At 46.2% G+C, this 16,520-nt stretch overlaps 1 protein-coding gene across 5 annotated transcripts in view; it reads right to left on the reverse strand.

Annotated features, from left to right (window-relative positions):
* Positions 1 to 16,520, reverse strand: part of CHD7 (chromodomain helicase DNA binding protein 7) — a 183,428-nt gene that overhangs the window by 4,140 nt on the left and 162,768 nt on the right. For 3 of the 5 annotated variants that reach the window (XM_059673110.1, XM_059673111.1, XM_059673115.1), the window contains exons 24-35: positions 14,397 to 14,486; positions 13,826 to 13,929; positions 12,398 to 12,527; positions 11,938 to 12,010; positions 11,743 to 11,800; positions 10,830 to 11,058; positions 10,386 to 10,594; positions 9,593 to 10,261; positions 8,371 to 8,531; positions 6,041 to 6,268; positions 5,103 to 5,546; positions 993 to 1,214 (exon numbers count right to left, since the gene is read on the reverse strand). In XM_059673110.1, the coding sequence (XP_059529093.1) occupies positions 993 to 1,214; positions 5,103 to 5,546; positions 6,041 to 6,268; positions 8,371 to 8,531; positions 9,593 to 10,261; positions 10,386 to 10,594; positions 10,830 to 11,058; positions 11,743 to 11,800; positions 11,938 to 12,010; positions 12,398 to 12,527; positions 13,826 to 13,929; positions 14,397 to 14,486 (2,617 nt within the window). The remainder of the gene's footprint in view (positions 1 to 992; positions 1,215 to 5,102; positions 5,547 to 6,040; positions 6,269 to 8,370; positions 8,532 to 9,592; positions 10,262 to 10,385; positions 10,595 to 10,829; positions 11,059 to 11,742; positions 11,801 to 11,937; positions 12,011 to 12,397; positions 12,528 to 13,825; positions 13,930 to 14,396; positions 14,487 to 16,520) is intronic. The other 2 variants (XM_059673112.1, XM_059673114.1) reach the window with 2 other exon arrangements.

Genomic DNA, 16,520 nt, shown 5'->3' on the forward strand with positions numbered 1-16,520 from the left:
CTATTTTCCACTCTGTATATTAAGGCACTAAACAAACACATAAGCTGAGAATCTGCTTTGCCTTTTATCTATCAATAATGTCGCTTTAGTAGCGTCTCTTCTTCAAATGTTTTACTAAGTCATGGTATTTTTGAAGGAAACTTGCTCTGATTTCTATGCAGTGATGGGAATGAATGCAGAGGTGCTATCGCATCTGTGACAGGACTGTACATGAGGAGAACCAAGCGAGGGACACAAGGACCTTGCAGGAGGGCTGTTCTGAGTGGCAGGAACTCAACTCATGCTGAATTCAGCAAAATCCTACACTGAAGTGTTTAAAAATCAATCACATAAGCGTGGAAGTAACAGATTTGCGCCACTGGCTAGTCAACAGTTTATGTGACAAATCTTCCTTCCCAACCATTTAGACAGGCGGAGCGGCCAGGTATCAGCTTGTTACATGGACGTTTGAAGATGTAAACACTACGTAAGCACTATCTTTGGCATTAGAGGATGAAGATGATGAGGCCTGAGTTCATCTCAGACATAACTACTAGTTAGTTGCTTAAAAAAGAAGCTAATGAGGTCGTAGGCTGCATTAGCTGGTCACATCTCTGCAAGCAGTATCTTCACAGCATTCTGAGGGGATCAGACCTGGGCTGGAGACCAATGCAAGTGCATTCCTGAGTGTTAGCCCAATAACGAGACCACCTGGAAACCACGCCAGGCAGAGAATAACTGGAGAACTCATGCCTGGTTGGTGAGAGACGGTGAAAGAAAGAAAACACGTAATAGGTGTCTTCAAATAGCTGCAAGGCTGCCCTTCCCGTGGGATAGGCCTGAAAGCTAGTTTCTCTAATGTAGAATCATATAATGACAAAAACTGGGAAATAATCACGATGAGAAGACATTCAAGCTAAGAGCAGAGGGACCAGGGATTTCTATGCTGAACAAGAGAACAAAATGGACGGTGCTGGCGAGATCCCTCCCACTCCAAGCTCCGTAACACTTACTGGTACGTAACTTGGCATATCAACAGTGTAAGCAGGGTGCAGCTTCAGCCATTCCACCAAGTCCTTATTTTTAGGAGCGTCATCCCCCACCAGCCTCGTCCCATCTTCGAGATTTATAACAGGGATCCGTGTGTCGGGGTCCAGCTGTCCAGGAGAAGGAATGTTTCGTGTTGGTGGGGTCTCTATATCTTCTTCGAAAGCTTTGGTCACCTCAGCATCCTCCTGCAAAAAGTTGAGAGTGGTCTGAATTCTCACAGGAAGAGAGAGAACCTGGCAACGTCCTCTCCCAAGAAAAGGCTATCCTAGCACCATGGATATTTGCTCAAAAAGGGGGAAAAGTTACTGGCAACAATGTCAGTTTTGGAACATATTAGAAGATGAAACCTTAACATCATGCTTCATGCTGTAGAATTAGTAATTAGGCAGAAAATTCACAGGCTCCATGTTTGAGATCTTAAGCAAGCACTAGGAATGCGATGTGGGCAGGAGAGTCTGTAATGGCATGGGAGAAGGTAGGCCCAAGGAGCCTTATCCTTAACCCCACTGCAGCCTTTCCACCCTGGGAAAGTGCAGGATTGGCAAGCTCTCCCTGGGGTGATAGATCAGGACTCAGGTAATAGCGGAAAGCGCCAATCCTACTCTTAAAATGGATACAAGAGAGCATTTTGGGTTTTTCTTTTTAGTGCCTGCTTTTAAAAAATAAAAAAGGGGGAATTTGCCGGGAGCTGGTCCATCCTTGCTGTTTCAAGGGACCTGGCATATATGGCATACGGTTCTTAATATGTTTGCTCACCTTCTTGGCGCTGTATTTTAACCAAGGTCACCTCTCCGAGAAAGGTTGAATCCCCAGGTAGGGATTTTCCCCTGAAGTTAGGGAGGGAATAAAACCCCTCAACTAAGTGCCAGGCGGGTAATTAATCACTTTAACTATGAACAATCATGCTTAAGCTGCATAATCTTTACTCCCTGGAATGGAGATAAGAAACGCCCTAACCTTTGTAATAGAGATTGATAGGATTGAATCAACTGGTATAAATACAGATGTAACAAGACAGCAAGAGACAGAACTTAGAACAGAATCAAGAAGACAGAACCTACACGGAGCCTAGAGACAGAAGAACTTCGCTGGAGAGAACATGGCAAAAGATCCTGGACAGAAACTGGCCTCAGAACCTAGAGACAGAACCTAGCGAGAGAACATGGCAAAAGATCCTGGACTGAACCTGACTACAGAAATTGGCAAGAGAACCTGACTAGAACCTGGTGACCAAACCTGGCTGGAGATCTCAGACAGAACCTGGCTGGAGAACCTAGCGAGGGAACATGGCTACAGAACCTCACTGGAGATCTGAAGCAGAACCTCTCTGGAGATCCAGACCAGAACTTGGCTGGAGATCCTGGCTGGAGATCCTGGCTAGGCTGCTGATCAACTGAACACTGTCTCTGTGTCCTTCCTTCTTCGCCGACTCCGTCCACACCTTTGGGGACCCCGGCACCTCCTCTGCTCAGAAGGCAGCCTCTCAATCTCTCTCAAAAACCCATAGATAAACACCATTGAAACATTTTTAATTGAAGAAAAGTTCCCAAAGACAGTTTACACATAGCTTTTTGGCACTGAAAACAGTACAACTTCGCTGTTGGTATGAAATTCTGTGTTGGGCTTGTGTGACAGCACTGAAAAGATCAACTTCAACCCAATTCTAGGCTCTACCACTATGCAGCCACTGGTCCTCAAACTGGTTTTGCAACCTCCCGACATCTTTTAAGTCAACTCATTTCTCCACTCCTACTGCTCCAACTTCCCACCCATATTACTGCAATACTCCTAAGTGGGCTCCCTGATCTAGTTCTGCCCCACCCTTCTTTAATCCAACCTCCACACTGCTACAGTGAAGTCAGTTTTCTAAAATGCATTCTTCGTAGTTCAAAACCTTGTCACACTCTCCTATTTAACCTGTTGTGATCACTGAATCCCCACCACCTCCAGTATAAAGCCCAGGTTCTCACATGGCAATCGAGGCCTCCATGACGTGCATCCCACATCATCTCCAAGCTCATCTCTGCTGAACCTCCCCAGCCCACAGCTTTCAGCTCATCAACCATGATAGTCTCTCTCTCTGACCTCAGGCCCTTTGCACATGCTCTCTGCACCCCTCTTTTAAAATGACCAACGTCTACACCATCTTCTAAACTTAACCAAAGCACGACCACCTTTAGGGATCCTTCCTCATCCGTTTCTCCTAATACCGTCCTCCCTCCATTCCCATTCTTCCTTTGGGCTCATGAAATACTCCAACCATAGCTCATAACTATGATGCATTATTATCTAGACACTGAGTTGTCTAGTGCAAGCAAGCTCCTGTCAGGCCTTTACTCTTGCACCCCGGTGTGTGGCGCAGTGGCAGGGCCAGCTCCCACAATGTTGCTGAATGCATGGTGGCTGCACCTGACTTTTCATGGTCTCCGGTTTGAGTGCTGACACAATGCATAACCCTCCACAACACCAAAACAACAGTAAAAAAAATAATAATAGAATTTTTTTTTTTTTTTACAGAATATTCTCTAAGATCTATTGGGAATTCTGAGCTAAATCTAACTTTAGAAAAATAAAAATATCAATAAATTCTTAGGTACAACTTAGGATATATGAAATAAATAAAATCAGCCCTTAAGTTTATAGGTATATAATTACAATAGGGAAGTAGCACTAGTTGCAATGACTGTTAATTCCTGAATGTGCCATGATTTAAATATTAAACACAAGAGTAAATAAAAAGAAGTGTGAGCTGCAGAAACCCCTCAATTTGCTGATGTTGACAAAGAAGGGATTTTCAGTAAACACAACCTGTCAAAGAGTTAACAGGGTGGTTTTAAGCAGGAAGGCCAATCACTAGAGATACAACGTTGGGGAGCACACACCTAGAAACAGCATTTCATCTTCTGGAACCATCAGCCACAGCTGATCCACTACAAGATATATTTTCACAAGCTTCTAAAAGAACCATATGCTCAACAAAAATGACCATTATTGCAACTGGCACACTGATCATAAATTTTGAAAATTAACTTTAACCACCTGGATGTTTCTGTTTTACTCAGACCTCACCAGGGGGTAAATTGCAGTAAAAGCTATTTTGCAATTTCTAGACTTTAATTCGACCATGCCTTTTCCTACCCTTCTAAGTTACTAAGCTTTCTCTCGGTTGAAGAAATAGAAAATGGACAAACAATTACAGGGACGGAATAGTATGAGAAAAAAAACATTAAAATCAACAACTGCTTCCCTCACTTTCAAACTGCAGGATTTCCCAAACTGTCCCACTGCCCGGGGGCAAGGGCCCCAGGTCCCTGGCACCCAGGCCCTCGTGCACAGACAAGGAGCGCCACTATTTGATTCAGGTTTCAAATCAACAGGCAGAAGACACCTAGTACTAATCAGCATTTAAAAAGAAGCCGCATGGAATCAAGCACCTGGGGTAATTAAAACCCTCGTCATTTTCAGGCAGCACATTTTTAGGTGGCGTGGGTGACACAGATTAGGGAAGAGAATTTTGATTACACCGCCCTTGTTTCCTTTGAATTGAAAAAAAACAAAGTAAAAATCACATATATTTCCCTTGAACCTAAACAAGCACAGATCATTAGGCAGTTAAGATTTTAGGAGACTTGCGATCCCTAACTTTGTATATGAATACAAACTTCGAGTCAGAAAATAAACATGTATACTAATCTAGTAAGTGCCAGGCCCCCAAAATATCAGTATTTTTGAGAGCAAAAGCTTTTCCACCTCAAGAATTCAGAGATGACAACATCGGGCTCAGAAGACCATGTTTCTGTTTGGGCTGGTCTCCTGAGAGTAGCCAGTATAGCAGAGTCTTGGGAAGAATAAACCTTCCAGCCACACCTGGTTCAGGCTGGGTGACCTGCATCACTGCTCAACGCAACGCCCGCTCAGAACCACGGCTCTGCTCATTGTAATTCTATTTCCCTGGTGGAAGAAGCCAGCTTTGACACTGCATCTCGGAGAGGAATGCGGGCCAGCGCTATGGGCAGGGCGGGGGCCCTGGCTGTCACGCGGGCACAGACAACGGAGTGGGCCCCTGCACTTACTGCACTCAGTGACGTCCGTTTGTGGCTCATGAAAAGCAGATCGAGGCCCTCCACGTTTTTCCTCCTCCCCCGCCTCCTCTTCATGGGGGGCTCCCCGTCCACGAGGGAGCCGTTGAGCAGGTGCCTCGTGGGCGTGCGCGACAGGCCCACCTGCAGCAGCTCCATCTGAGTCTTAAAGGCATCGGACACTGGCGTTGAGACGTTAGGCAAGATAAACTTTGAAGTAAGAGATGAAAAATTTGAGGTAGAGCTTGTTGCCTCTCTGGAGGCCTTCGATAAATCTACAACTTTTTCTTGTCCATTTTCTGAGACCACCTGAGACTCCCGAAGCTGGGCCACCATCTCCATGAGGTTTCTCCGCTTGGCAGCTCTTTCGGCCTCGATTTCAATTTTCCTCCTCCTCCTCCTCCGCTGGCGAGGGACAGCGAGATTGAGAGCATCTTCCTGTTGAAAAATGCCAATGAAACAATGACCCCAAACGGTCTATGCTCCATGAGCTGGCTTTCACAACTGAAGAACAGCAAGCTTAAGGCCTGGCCAGTGTGGCTCACTGGTTGAGCGTTAACCTATGAACCTACAGGTCAGGGTTCAATTCCCAGTCAGGGCACACGCCCAAGTTGCAAGCTCAATTCCCAGTGTGGGGCGTGCAGGAGGCAGCCAGTCAATGATTGTCTCTTATCATTGATGTTTCTATTTCTCTCTCCCTCTCCCTTCCTCTCTGAAATCAATAAAATGTGTGTGTGTGGTGTGTGTGTGTGTGTGTGGTGTGTGTGTGTGTGTGTGTATGAAGCGTAAGGAATTAAACATTCCCGACTGTGCAACAAGCTGAGGAAACAGCAGCCATATTTCTAAGTAGGACCAGTGAAACACAAGCTTCCAAACTGAGAGGAGATTTAGAGCTGAACTTGAAACTGCAAAAACAAATCGCGCTGACCTACCTTTGACAACTGGGGAGAAGTGGTGAGGTCCTCGCTCCCGCTGACGCTGGCCTGGCCGACTGCGGAGAGCTCCGCAAAGCTGCGCTTCTGCAGGGGGCTGTCCACAGTGGGCGGCGTGTAGCCGGGGAGGAGGCCCTGGAAATCAAACATCTGGCGCCGATTTACTGGCCATTTGCCTTTCAACACCGCTTCACAGATATTGTCTAATCGGTTTATCATTACTCGATCCTGGAGGGAAAGGAGAAGTCGCATGAAATTGCAAGAAAGACCTGGTCAAAATTACCAGGTAAATATTTCTATCAAGACGCTAAAGAGTATGAAAGATTTACAAGTCAATTGGCGGGGAAAATGTCAAAGAAAATAAAAGATAAACAAGCAAGCAAAATAAACCAATTCCACCCAGAATGCCTGGCCATGGTGGAAGGTACTCGGGTGGCTCCAGGACAGAAAACCTAATGTTCTGGGATTATGAACACAGAACCACATAAATTAGCAAACACTGCATGGCCACTACCTCTGAAATGCCCCCCTATTTTAAAAGTAACTTTTACTCAAGCTAAAGAATGGTGGGTGCATGTCAGCAGGTAACAACGGAACCCTGCGCGTAGCTTCAGGGCCAGGCAGGATCATAGTCTGTCCCGGGCGGTGGGACATCATTAGCGTCACTATTAATAAAGTTCAGCATTACAAAATGGGCACAACCCAGGAACACCTAATGAATGTCAATTTGCATCCCCCACCTATTATTACTTCAAATTTCACTGAAGCGTGTACATTAAAAATTTCTAATTACAGCTTAGACCCAGTTTCCATAGATTAAACGTGCCTGCCTGCGACCATAGACCTGGCTGATCCGGGGAGCTCCCTTCCGTACCCGATAAGGGACACTAGCACAGCGGGGGACGTGGGAGGGCATGGAGAGAAAAAGATGTCTGTGATAGGACACTTTTCAGTTAAAAATTTCACATCATTTCTTACGCAAACTCACAGTATGAAGGCCAGCCTAGGGATGAGTCGACTGAAGCTGTTTTTTGTGTTGTTTTAAACCAGACAGCCCTGTTATGGTAATTAGGATAATTATTTCCCCACCCTTAAAAACAGACCCAAATTACATAGGGATTTATTATAAAATTATGCTAGTCAGCCAAAAAAAAAAAAAAAGTAATTTCCACTTTGTTTTTGGTTCTAGATAACCACATTTGGAATTAACACATCATATACTGGACCAAATGGGTTAACAGCCCACCTTCTCCTGAGTGAAGAAGAGCAGCTTTCCAAATATATGAAACTTGTCTCAAATCTGAAAGTTCTACTTCAGACAAGAAAAAGAAAAACGTAGAAACATAGTTTTAAAAGTCCACACATTTCCCTTTGTGCACTGTTGGTGGGACTGTAAATGGTGTGATCACTATAGAAAACAGTACAGAGGTTCCTCAAAAAATCAAGTCTAGAGCTACCATGTGACCAGCAATCCCACTTCTGAGTGCATATCCAGAACAGAAGAACTGGAAGCAGGGTCTCAAAGAGATATTAATGCACTCATGCTCACAGCAGCACTACAATGAGCCACAGGGCATAAGGAACCCACACGTCCCAATGACGGGCAGCTGGGTAAAGAAAACAGAATGTTTATCTACAATGGAATACTATTCAGCCCTAAAAAGGAAGGAAACCTGGTCACACGGAAACCAATCACAAAAGGACAAATATTATATGACTGCACTTACAGGAGGCAACCGAAGTAGTCACATTCACCAAAACAAACAGAATTGTGGTTGCCAGGGGGTACGGGAAGGAAATGTTTAATGGGTATAAAGTCTCAGTCACGCAAGATAAAAATGTTCTGGAGAGCCGCTTAACAACAATATGAATAGACTGAAGACTACCGATCTACACAATTAAAATTGGTTAAGGTCATAAATTTCATGTTATGCGTTTTTTTAGCCAAATAACAAAAATTTTGAAAAATCCATATATTTTATATCGCCAAAGGGTTAGACTGTTGAAACAATAATCCATATATAAGATAGTACATGATTACCATCTTAAAAACCTCAAGGAGCAAGAGGTCCATTTAAAAGGTTCTATTTCTTATTATCTTCCCTTCGTGTCACCTTTCCATCCTATTACAAAAGTATTCTACTTATTTTTTTCTTTGGGCTTTCTCAGATCATTCTTTAAACCATGAGAAACATCTACAGTCTTCAGACATTGTGTAACATTTACCTTAAAATTATTTGAAAAACCAAGCTCGAACAATTTCTTCCACCCACTCTTTGGGTCAACAAAACAAAACAAAAACAAAACAAAACAAAAATTAACCCACCAACCTTAGGCCAAAATGAGAAGGCAAATGTTCTTTCATGAAGGAGCTGAGCTACCGACGGATCCCCGTCCTCCATGTAGAACCCATCTCGGGTCTCGTCCCTGGCAGTGCTCATAGAAGCATTGCTTTCTTCATCAAAATGCTTCCCCCTAGAGACAGCTCCTGCTGAGAAATGAGTGCATGTGCATGACTCACAACCAGAATATCACGGAAAAAGAAGCTTAGAAAGGACACGGTGGAAAAAATGGAATGCTGATCCGCTCCGTTTTACTGAGTCCTACGCTATGGCCAGGAGGGTCTGGCGCGTTTTACAGATCTTTCTGTGTAAAGCCTGCACCAGGCCTGGCATGGCCATGCCCATTCCCATCTTCCAGACGAAGCAGCAGAGTAGCTTAGGGAGGTCATGTCGCTAGTCACCTGACGCTGTGCAAGTGCATCTCAGAGGAGGCTGAAGGACAACCAAGACTGACTCAAGAACCCATGTCCCCCACAAGGGAAAAGGGGCTAACCTGTCCGCTAAGTTCTAAGTTCCAGCTGCAGCAGAACTATACAACATGCCTGACTTTGTGACTTTCAAAGGAAACCGGTTATTTTTAGATTCCACTCCTACCTGTTACTTCTGAATTAAAACTGTATCAATTAAGCATTATTTGTTTTAAAATAACTCAATATTTACTCAGCAAAGGACTCTTCTCCCACACATTTAACTGTCAAAATTAACATCACTTGGGCCCAGCCGGAGTGGGCAGCTGGCTGGAACATCACCCCACGCACCGAAAGGCTGCCGGTCTGACTCCTGGTCAGGGCACATGGCCTGGGTTGTGGGCTCAATCCTGTCGGGGCACGTATGGAAGACAACTGACCAATGTTTCTCTCGTATATTGATTTCTACCTCTGTCTCTCTGTCTGTCTCTCTCTGTCCTCTGGTGAGGATTAAACAAATAAAATCACTTGGGATTTTTAATACACCGCTACTATAAATTTAACCGTTATCCTTAATCCAGAAATTATGTATTCATAAACCTCTCCTGAGAGTTCAACTTGTTCGAAATATCATGTTTCCGTGTCTTATTAGAGCAGAACATACAAGTAAACATAACCTAAAATTATCCCTTCACAGAAGAAATGTGCACTTAAGAAACAAAAAAGAGCTTTTTGTCAGTGACATGAAAACTCGGCATGTCGCCACTGCGGTGCGGAAGGAGGGGCCGGGGGCCAGGCATTACCTTCAGGCTGGGAAGATTCTTCCGACTTGTCATCATCCTCCAGCTTTTCCTCCTCGTCCTCTTCCGAACCTTTCTCGGAAATTGACTTGGGCCCTGAATCTGCGCCGACCTCCATGCCTTTCAGCTCCTGTTTGACAGAGCTGGCCTCGGCAGCACAGTCCTCCTTATGGTCCTCGTCCCCGCCCTCGGGTTCCTCCTCCTCCGCTTTCGTGGCGGGTTTCTCTTGGGTGGCCGCGTGTTCAGGCTCCTCCCCTTTGCCCTCCGTCTGTCCCGTCCCCTTTTCCTCCTGAATATGAGCGGACGAGACGACTGCCGGAGTCTGGCCAAATCCCACTGCCAGTGGGTTCAAGGCCGACATATTGCCAGGCCCTCTGTTCTGCGCAAAGTTTTTGTGCGCATCCAAGAAGGACAGCTCGGGGTCGTTGAGGATGTGATAGTCTGTCCGACTGACCCCATGTTTAGCGGCGCCCACCAGCAAGTCTCGGTCGTGCCGTCCGCACTCCCACCACTCCGGCAGGTCCAGGCTCGGCTGGCAGAGCTTCAGCCTCTCCCCCAGTTGAGGGTGATGGAGAACCTGCTCACGAATTTTCCGGAGCAGTTCGATGCGGTAGAGAGTTCTAGAGGCACGCTCTTCTGTGATGGGCTCGATCATGGAGAGATCTGGAGGTTCTGAAAACATGAAAATAACCGTATTTACTTGGGACAAAACCGAAGCAGGCCTTCAATTGTTCACTCTCTTATCTTTCACTTTATTGGCCTGGTAGTATAGAACTTCCGTTATCAATGGACCTACCATCATCTGGCTTGGTGGGCATTCGACACACGCGCCTACACATGGCCACAAAGCAGCTGAAGTATTTCTCCAGGCTTTCATCAGACTTTTTGTCCAGTCTGGCAAAGGCTCGAAACTGGTTCCAATCAAACTGCTGTTTCATGGGGTCAAAAATAACCCCAAAAGTGGATACCACGCGGTAAAAGTCAGCCTCTTCTCTTCTCGTCCACCTGTCAGAAAAGAAGACATTGGCTTGCACGGTACTGAGTGAAAAGGCTTCCACGGCATATTCTCGCTTTCCCTCCTTTGCCCCAACCTTAACACACGGTACTTATTTTGGGGGTTGGAGGCAGACTGCTTCGAGGGCCATTGTCTCCCATGTGCTTCCTGCCTCTTGCAGGCCTAAAAGAGCAGCGCAGAGGGGAATGTGCCAGGAGTTGAGAGTAAAACCCTGGAAAAACTCACTTTTGCCGCTTCTCAGAGATTATAGCTTCCCTTTCCGCTTCCAGTGCCCTCACTTCCTCCCGAGGCCGCCGCCTCCGCCGGTCCGTCTTGGTCAGGGCCTCCTGCCGCAGCTGCTGCCTCTTGTAGCTGCGCTGATAGGCAGTGATGAGCCGGCGCAGACGGGTGGTCAGGGTTGAGGTGTTAGGCCAGTCAAGTTGGCCTAGCTCAGCGTTGCTCTCGCTGTGCTTGCCTGGGGAAGTGGGAAAAATATTTTTTTGAAATGTGTAGCTGCAATCTTGCAATACCCAGGATTTCCCATCACAACAAGGTGACTCATTAACATTCAGATGACAGTGTGGGAAAGGGCACCAGAGTGCCCTCATTTTGAGAATGTTAATAAAGAATAATATTAGTATGGAACTTATAAACCATTCCTTCTTTAAATCAATCTTACATAAAGAAATACTGTCTGTCATGAACTACATTATAAGGGTGTTCTCATGTAATGTGACAATCTTGAGCTTAAAAAAAATCACATTAATTGTTAGCTAATGAGTTTACAATACGCAAAAGGTCGGTATTTTCTGTAAACTGGCACTATTTCAGACACTTGGCACATGCCCAATTTCCAAGAGATAGATTTCTTTCTCTGTTTAAGAGATAGATTTCTAAAAATGCTTAAAAAGTTTTCACTAACTGGTATAAAGCAAATGAATAGATTCTCTTAATCCAAAAAATAGTTATTTTATCAAAGAAATGCAACATAATGAAAAACCAACACTAAACAAGAATTTAAATTATTCCCAATAGAGAGGAGTCAGTGTAGACGAGATAACGCTTTGAGATCCACCATCCCAAAGCCCAGAGGTCTCTGACACGCCGCGGCCTGCAGGCGCACCCCGACTCCGCTGCACCAGCACCAATGGAGCCGTACCTGTGGTGCGTAGTTCTACAGATTCTTCCTTCTCTTCGGGAGGAGAATTGGCAAATTCCTTGAAAGCAACGGGAGAAACGAAATTATTTTAATCTGGGTTTCATTTTGCTTTATTTTCTAAAGAAAGTTAACAAGCCGTATATGGGCACATAATATTTTACTGGTGATATAAAGTCAATATACTCAAATTCTTACATCTATTTCATCCTTGAACGGCGTTCGGGTTGGTTTATATTCCGGGTCTTCATCTTCTCTATCAAATTCTCCCCTATGTAAAAATTTTTAAAAACGCTTAAATCACACTGATAGGAAGAGACTGCCTAATGCAACTTTTACTTCTGGGTTCAATATCAAAAGCCATTCTATCAGTATTTAAAACAGGCAGCCGTGGAGGGAGGGGGTGTGGGGTGGCTGGAGGGAAGGATGGGGGTGTCTGTTGTCATTTGAAAAAGACAAACAAGTTTCAGATTATCTAGATACTGTATCGTGCTTAAATAATCATGATGACATGTACCCAGACTATACTGGTAAACATCACTTAGTTCAAATCAGACGCAACATAGTACACTGTGCAGTGGCAGTGGAAGAACCGAACGCTGCCAATAGATGCAACACGAATGTAAAGTTTATTAAAATTTTAAAATGTCCTTCTTACCCGTCACCGCCATCTGCTAGCATGTCTGTTCCTCTCTGCTCGGCAGCGATGGCCTTGGCATCGGGCATACCCACTCGTTCCAGGAAGCACAGTGCGGGGTCCGCGCGCATGGAGTTGTACTTCTCGTAGCCTGTGCCGCCCCACCAGCCCGGAGGACACACAGAGACAATGAAAGGCCCGTCACGACCAGAATCCCAGCACCACCACCACGCGCGGGCTTCATCCTTGTGCTTAACAGAACCCTGATCTAGCAGCTGGACCACTCAATTCCCGGGCAGATCTGGGGGGGCCAAGTTACATTCCAGGGACGTTATCAGAATGACCACACATACTAAGGAAAACAGGTTCCACCATAACTGCGAGATGCCTGGGAAGATTTCTGGCCCTGTTTTCCCCAAGACCTAATTTTGCCTGACATTTAAAAGACTTCGTAACGTTTCCTCTATGACCTCCACAGAGGTAGGCCAAGTCCACCCACCCTCCTCGTGAGCAGCCTCGGTTTTGCGGGACCGTCCACCGCCAGCTGGAAACCCGCTACGTCAGGCCAGTGAGCCTGTCTTACTGGGTTTGGGATGATGCAGTCAGTAAGATGACACTGTTCCCTCTACGGCTTTCAAACTGCAATTTGCTCTCCGACTGCCCACGCTGACTAGATGGGAAATGGCAGATCCCAACAGTGCCGTGCGGGGAAATGGTTTTTAGGCTGAGCTCACACAACAGGGCCGCGCGCATAGGCAGAACAGCACAATTCAATTAGGATGTGTGCTACAACCCGCCGCCCCTAACTGCTGCGGAGCCGCAAGCCAAACTACAATCACGGAAGGTTTTATAAGCCATCATTCTCCCCTTTAGTCAGGCCGGGCTGCCGAGACTACCTCGGCGACCTCCAGAGAGTTGGGATTATAATCAGGAATCGCTCACTGTATATATCATGCCAGTTCTGCATCCCCAGCCTTTCAAAGTTAACAAGGCTGCGTCCCACTCGGGGGAGCCGGGAGTTCTCAGCACTGACATTTGTGAAATATTGCTTGGAACAAAGCCCAGGAGGCACTTGTACAGATTAATAGCAGAGGTTAAGCCCGCGTCCACTCTGACACGGGCTGGCAGAGTCGGCACGGGAGCCGTGCCGGGAGCAAAGTTTCGGGAGGGCTCCAGGACAGTTGGGCTATTCTTAAAACAAATATGGTTTGGTTTTTATTTACAGCCAAGAAAGAAATGTTTTCTTCTCAAACACTCAACAAACATTCAAAAACAGCATCTGATATTTACAGTTCATATTAGATTTTTAGTGCAGGAAAGTGGTCGATGCCAAGAGTCCTTTGGAACTATCCTTGTTAATATTATGACTCTGGAAGAGAGGATGCAGCGAGCTCTAAATAGAGAAAAGGCCACGCGGTCAAGATGTGGTCAAGCGGACACGTCACTCACCGTGTTTGAACACCCCAATTAGGAGTGACTTATCCGCCTCCTTATCCCACCAATCTGTGGGGACCTCGGCGTGGAAAGGCTCAGGTATCCACACATCAGCGTCACTGTAAAGACAACCATTTGTGTGATATTTAAAACAAACACCAATATTTTAAAAATCTCTAAGTAAATTGACCATGTGCACGCGCTCATGTGCCCCCTCCCACAATGAGCACCTGGGTGTCACGGAGAGGAGTGAGCAAAGGTTAAAGCAAAGGGCGTAAGTTTGTCGCTTTCCACCTTGAGCAGAAATGAACGCTAGCACCAGCGTCCCATTTTAAAGGTCGTGTCAGAACTCCTGTAATTTAGTTCACACCCCTTTACACACACACACACACACACACACACACACACAGGCTTTCCCCGATTTTTGCCATGTCCCCAAGCTCATAGGACAAACACTACATTTGAGATGCAAAACAGGACGTGTGCTTCTCGTGGCTTATGAAGGTTTTGAAACACGATCCATGATGTGTTCCGACTACCCGGATGATGGCAGGGGGGCAGAGAACCCATGCTTACGAGCACGAACCTTGAGTCAGCACCCTCTAAGATCTTATCTGCCTGGTCTCCTATCACTTCTTGTCGTAGGTAGTACAGCATGCGGACACGCAGCAGGACCCTGGAGAGGAAGACAGAGGGGGGAAAAAGTTCTTAACTTCAGGACTGTTTGCCAACAGTGGCTTTTGGCAGCTGCTGCTGTTCATCCATCATCCTGCCAAGGCTGATTAGCCATGCTGTATGGTAGGCTTGAAGCGTGACAGATGGTGGCACATAATCACCTCTGTGTGGTGCTTTCTGCTGGCTTCCAACAGGCCTGCCTGGCAACCGTTCACACTGCACAGAGAGGGACCAAGCTCAGCCCAGCCCAGGCGCACTTCACTTCGTCCTACCTAGTGCAGCTTGTGAAGTTTAGACACGTACCCTACCACTGCCTCTGAAGTATTGAAGCAAGTTTGTAAACAACTGAGCAGATGGCTTTCAGTAACTGTTCTGCTTCATTATCTCATAAAATTTCCTCAGCTGCTGCCTTAATGCCATTTTTGGAAGCACATCAGAAGTTGTAGGAATACACACGATATAAAATCTGGTTTTACTACCTTACAATAAACCCTCAATATGGAATGTCAGGTTTTGCAGATTATAGAACTTTGCTTCCGAGAAAGGAAGATGGCGATTGGGCGTGGGTCTTCAGCTTCTCCCTTAAGGAATATTAACCATTTTTTATTCCTTCTGGTTTATATTACCTGGAAGCCTAAGTTGTCACTTAAAAAATAATAAAACATTACAAAGGCGATTAAAATATGTCTAATTCATTGGAGCTCTCAGTCATTCTCAAGGAATTAGCGTTTAAAAGCCCTTGGAATTCTAGGAGCCAGATTTTTCAATCTCACTTGGATTTCCTCAAAGGCTTTGAACATACTTCTTTCAATAAAGCCCACCTGGTAACTCCCCAGGGCCTAAGTCTGCTCGAGTCTGGCATCTCCTGTCGGACAGCCCTCGTGGGCCGGCAGGACTGGTATCCGAGTCTGCCTCCTTGGCCGGGAGTAGATGACAATACCAAGTGCTATTTGCCCAGCTGGGCAATCCCAACATACACACATTTCCCATGTACTCGCTTATTTCCTCTTCCCCAGGACACCAGGATGGAGGGGGGCGAGTTACAATTTCTACAATTTCCATGTTACAAACGTGAAAACGGAGACTAAGAGGAGACAAGCAGCATAGCCAAGGTCAGAGTCACCTTGACTGTGGACCACTCAGAGCAGGCCCTCTGCTCCACCACTTCACACTGTCTCTCAGGACATGGTAACTGTCCTTGAAAATACCAAATGACAACTTGGGGCAGCTTCACCAAAACAGACCACTCCTGGTCATACGTGGAACAGGCGCACCTCCCTCCACCAGGAGTCTGCTCCCGGCCAACCTGGGCTCCAACGGGCAAAGGGTGGGGCTGTAAACATCTGAATACACTCCAAGGTAAACACTCGCTCTGGGTAACATTTTTTTATTTCTCTCTTTTGATAAGATTTAACACTGGCTTGCCCAACTGACCCAGCAGAAGAGCAGGCAGAGCAGGCCTCTTCTCCGGTAAGGGGACTTGCAGGCCAGTTCTTCTGAGAACCTAAGAGGATGCTCACCAGGGAACACCCCCACCGTGGGCTGGATTCGCTTTTATTCACCAAAACTCGGTACAGTGGCAGCGACCCTAACGGTTTCTCTTTCTTTTGGTAGAAGACAAAGTTTTCTACATTGGGAGGAATTTGTCACGTGGAGACTTTTATGTCATCTTTTTTCTAGAGGAAACAATGCAAACCAGTGCATCTGGCCAGCTCAGTGCCCTTGAGGAGGACGTGGCAGTTGCCGGTAGGTTTACAAGGTGAACGGAAGGTGGCCTCTGACCCGAAGGAGTTCACACCTGTCTGACAGGACATCTCACACACGGTCAGGGAGGGCACCCTATGGAAGTCTGTTACTGACATCAGATGGGAAACTAAGCCCGGCCGGCATGTCTCAGTGGTTCAGCATCGACCTATGGACCAGGAGGTCATGGTTCAATTCCCGGTCATGGCACATGCCCAGGTTGTGGGCAGCCAATCAATGTTTCTTTCTTATCACTGATGTTTCTATCTCTCTCTCCCTCCTCCTTCCTCTC

This window comes from Myotis daubentonii, chromosome 17, assembly GCF_963259705.1.
Source record: "Myotis daubentonii chromosome 17, mMyoDau2.1, whole genome shotgun sequence".
NCBI lineage: Eukaryota > Metazoa > Chordata > Mammalia > Chiroptera > Vespertilionidae > Myotis > Myotis daubentonii.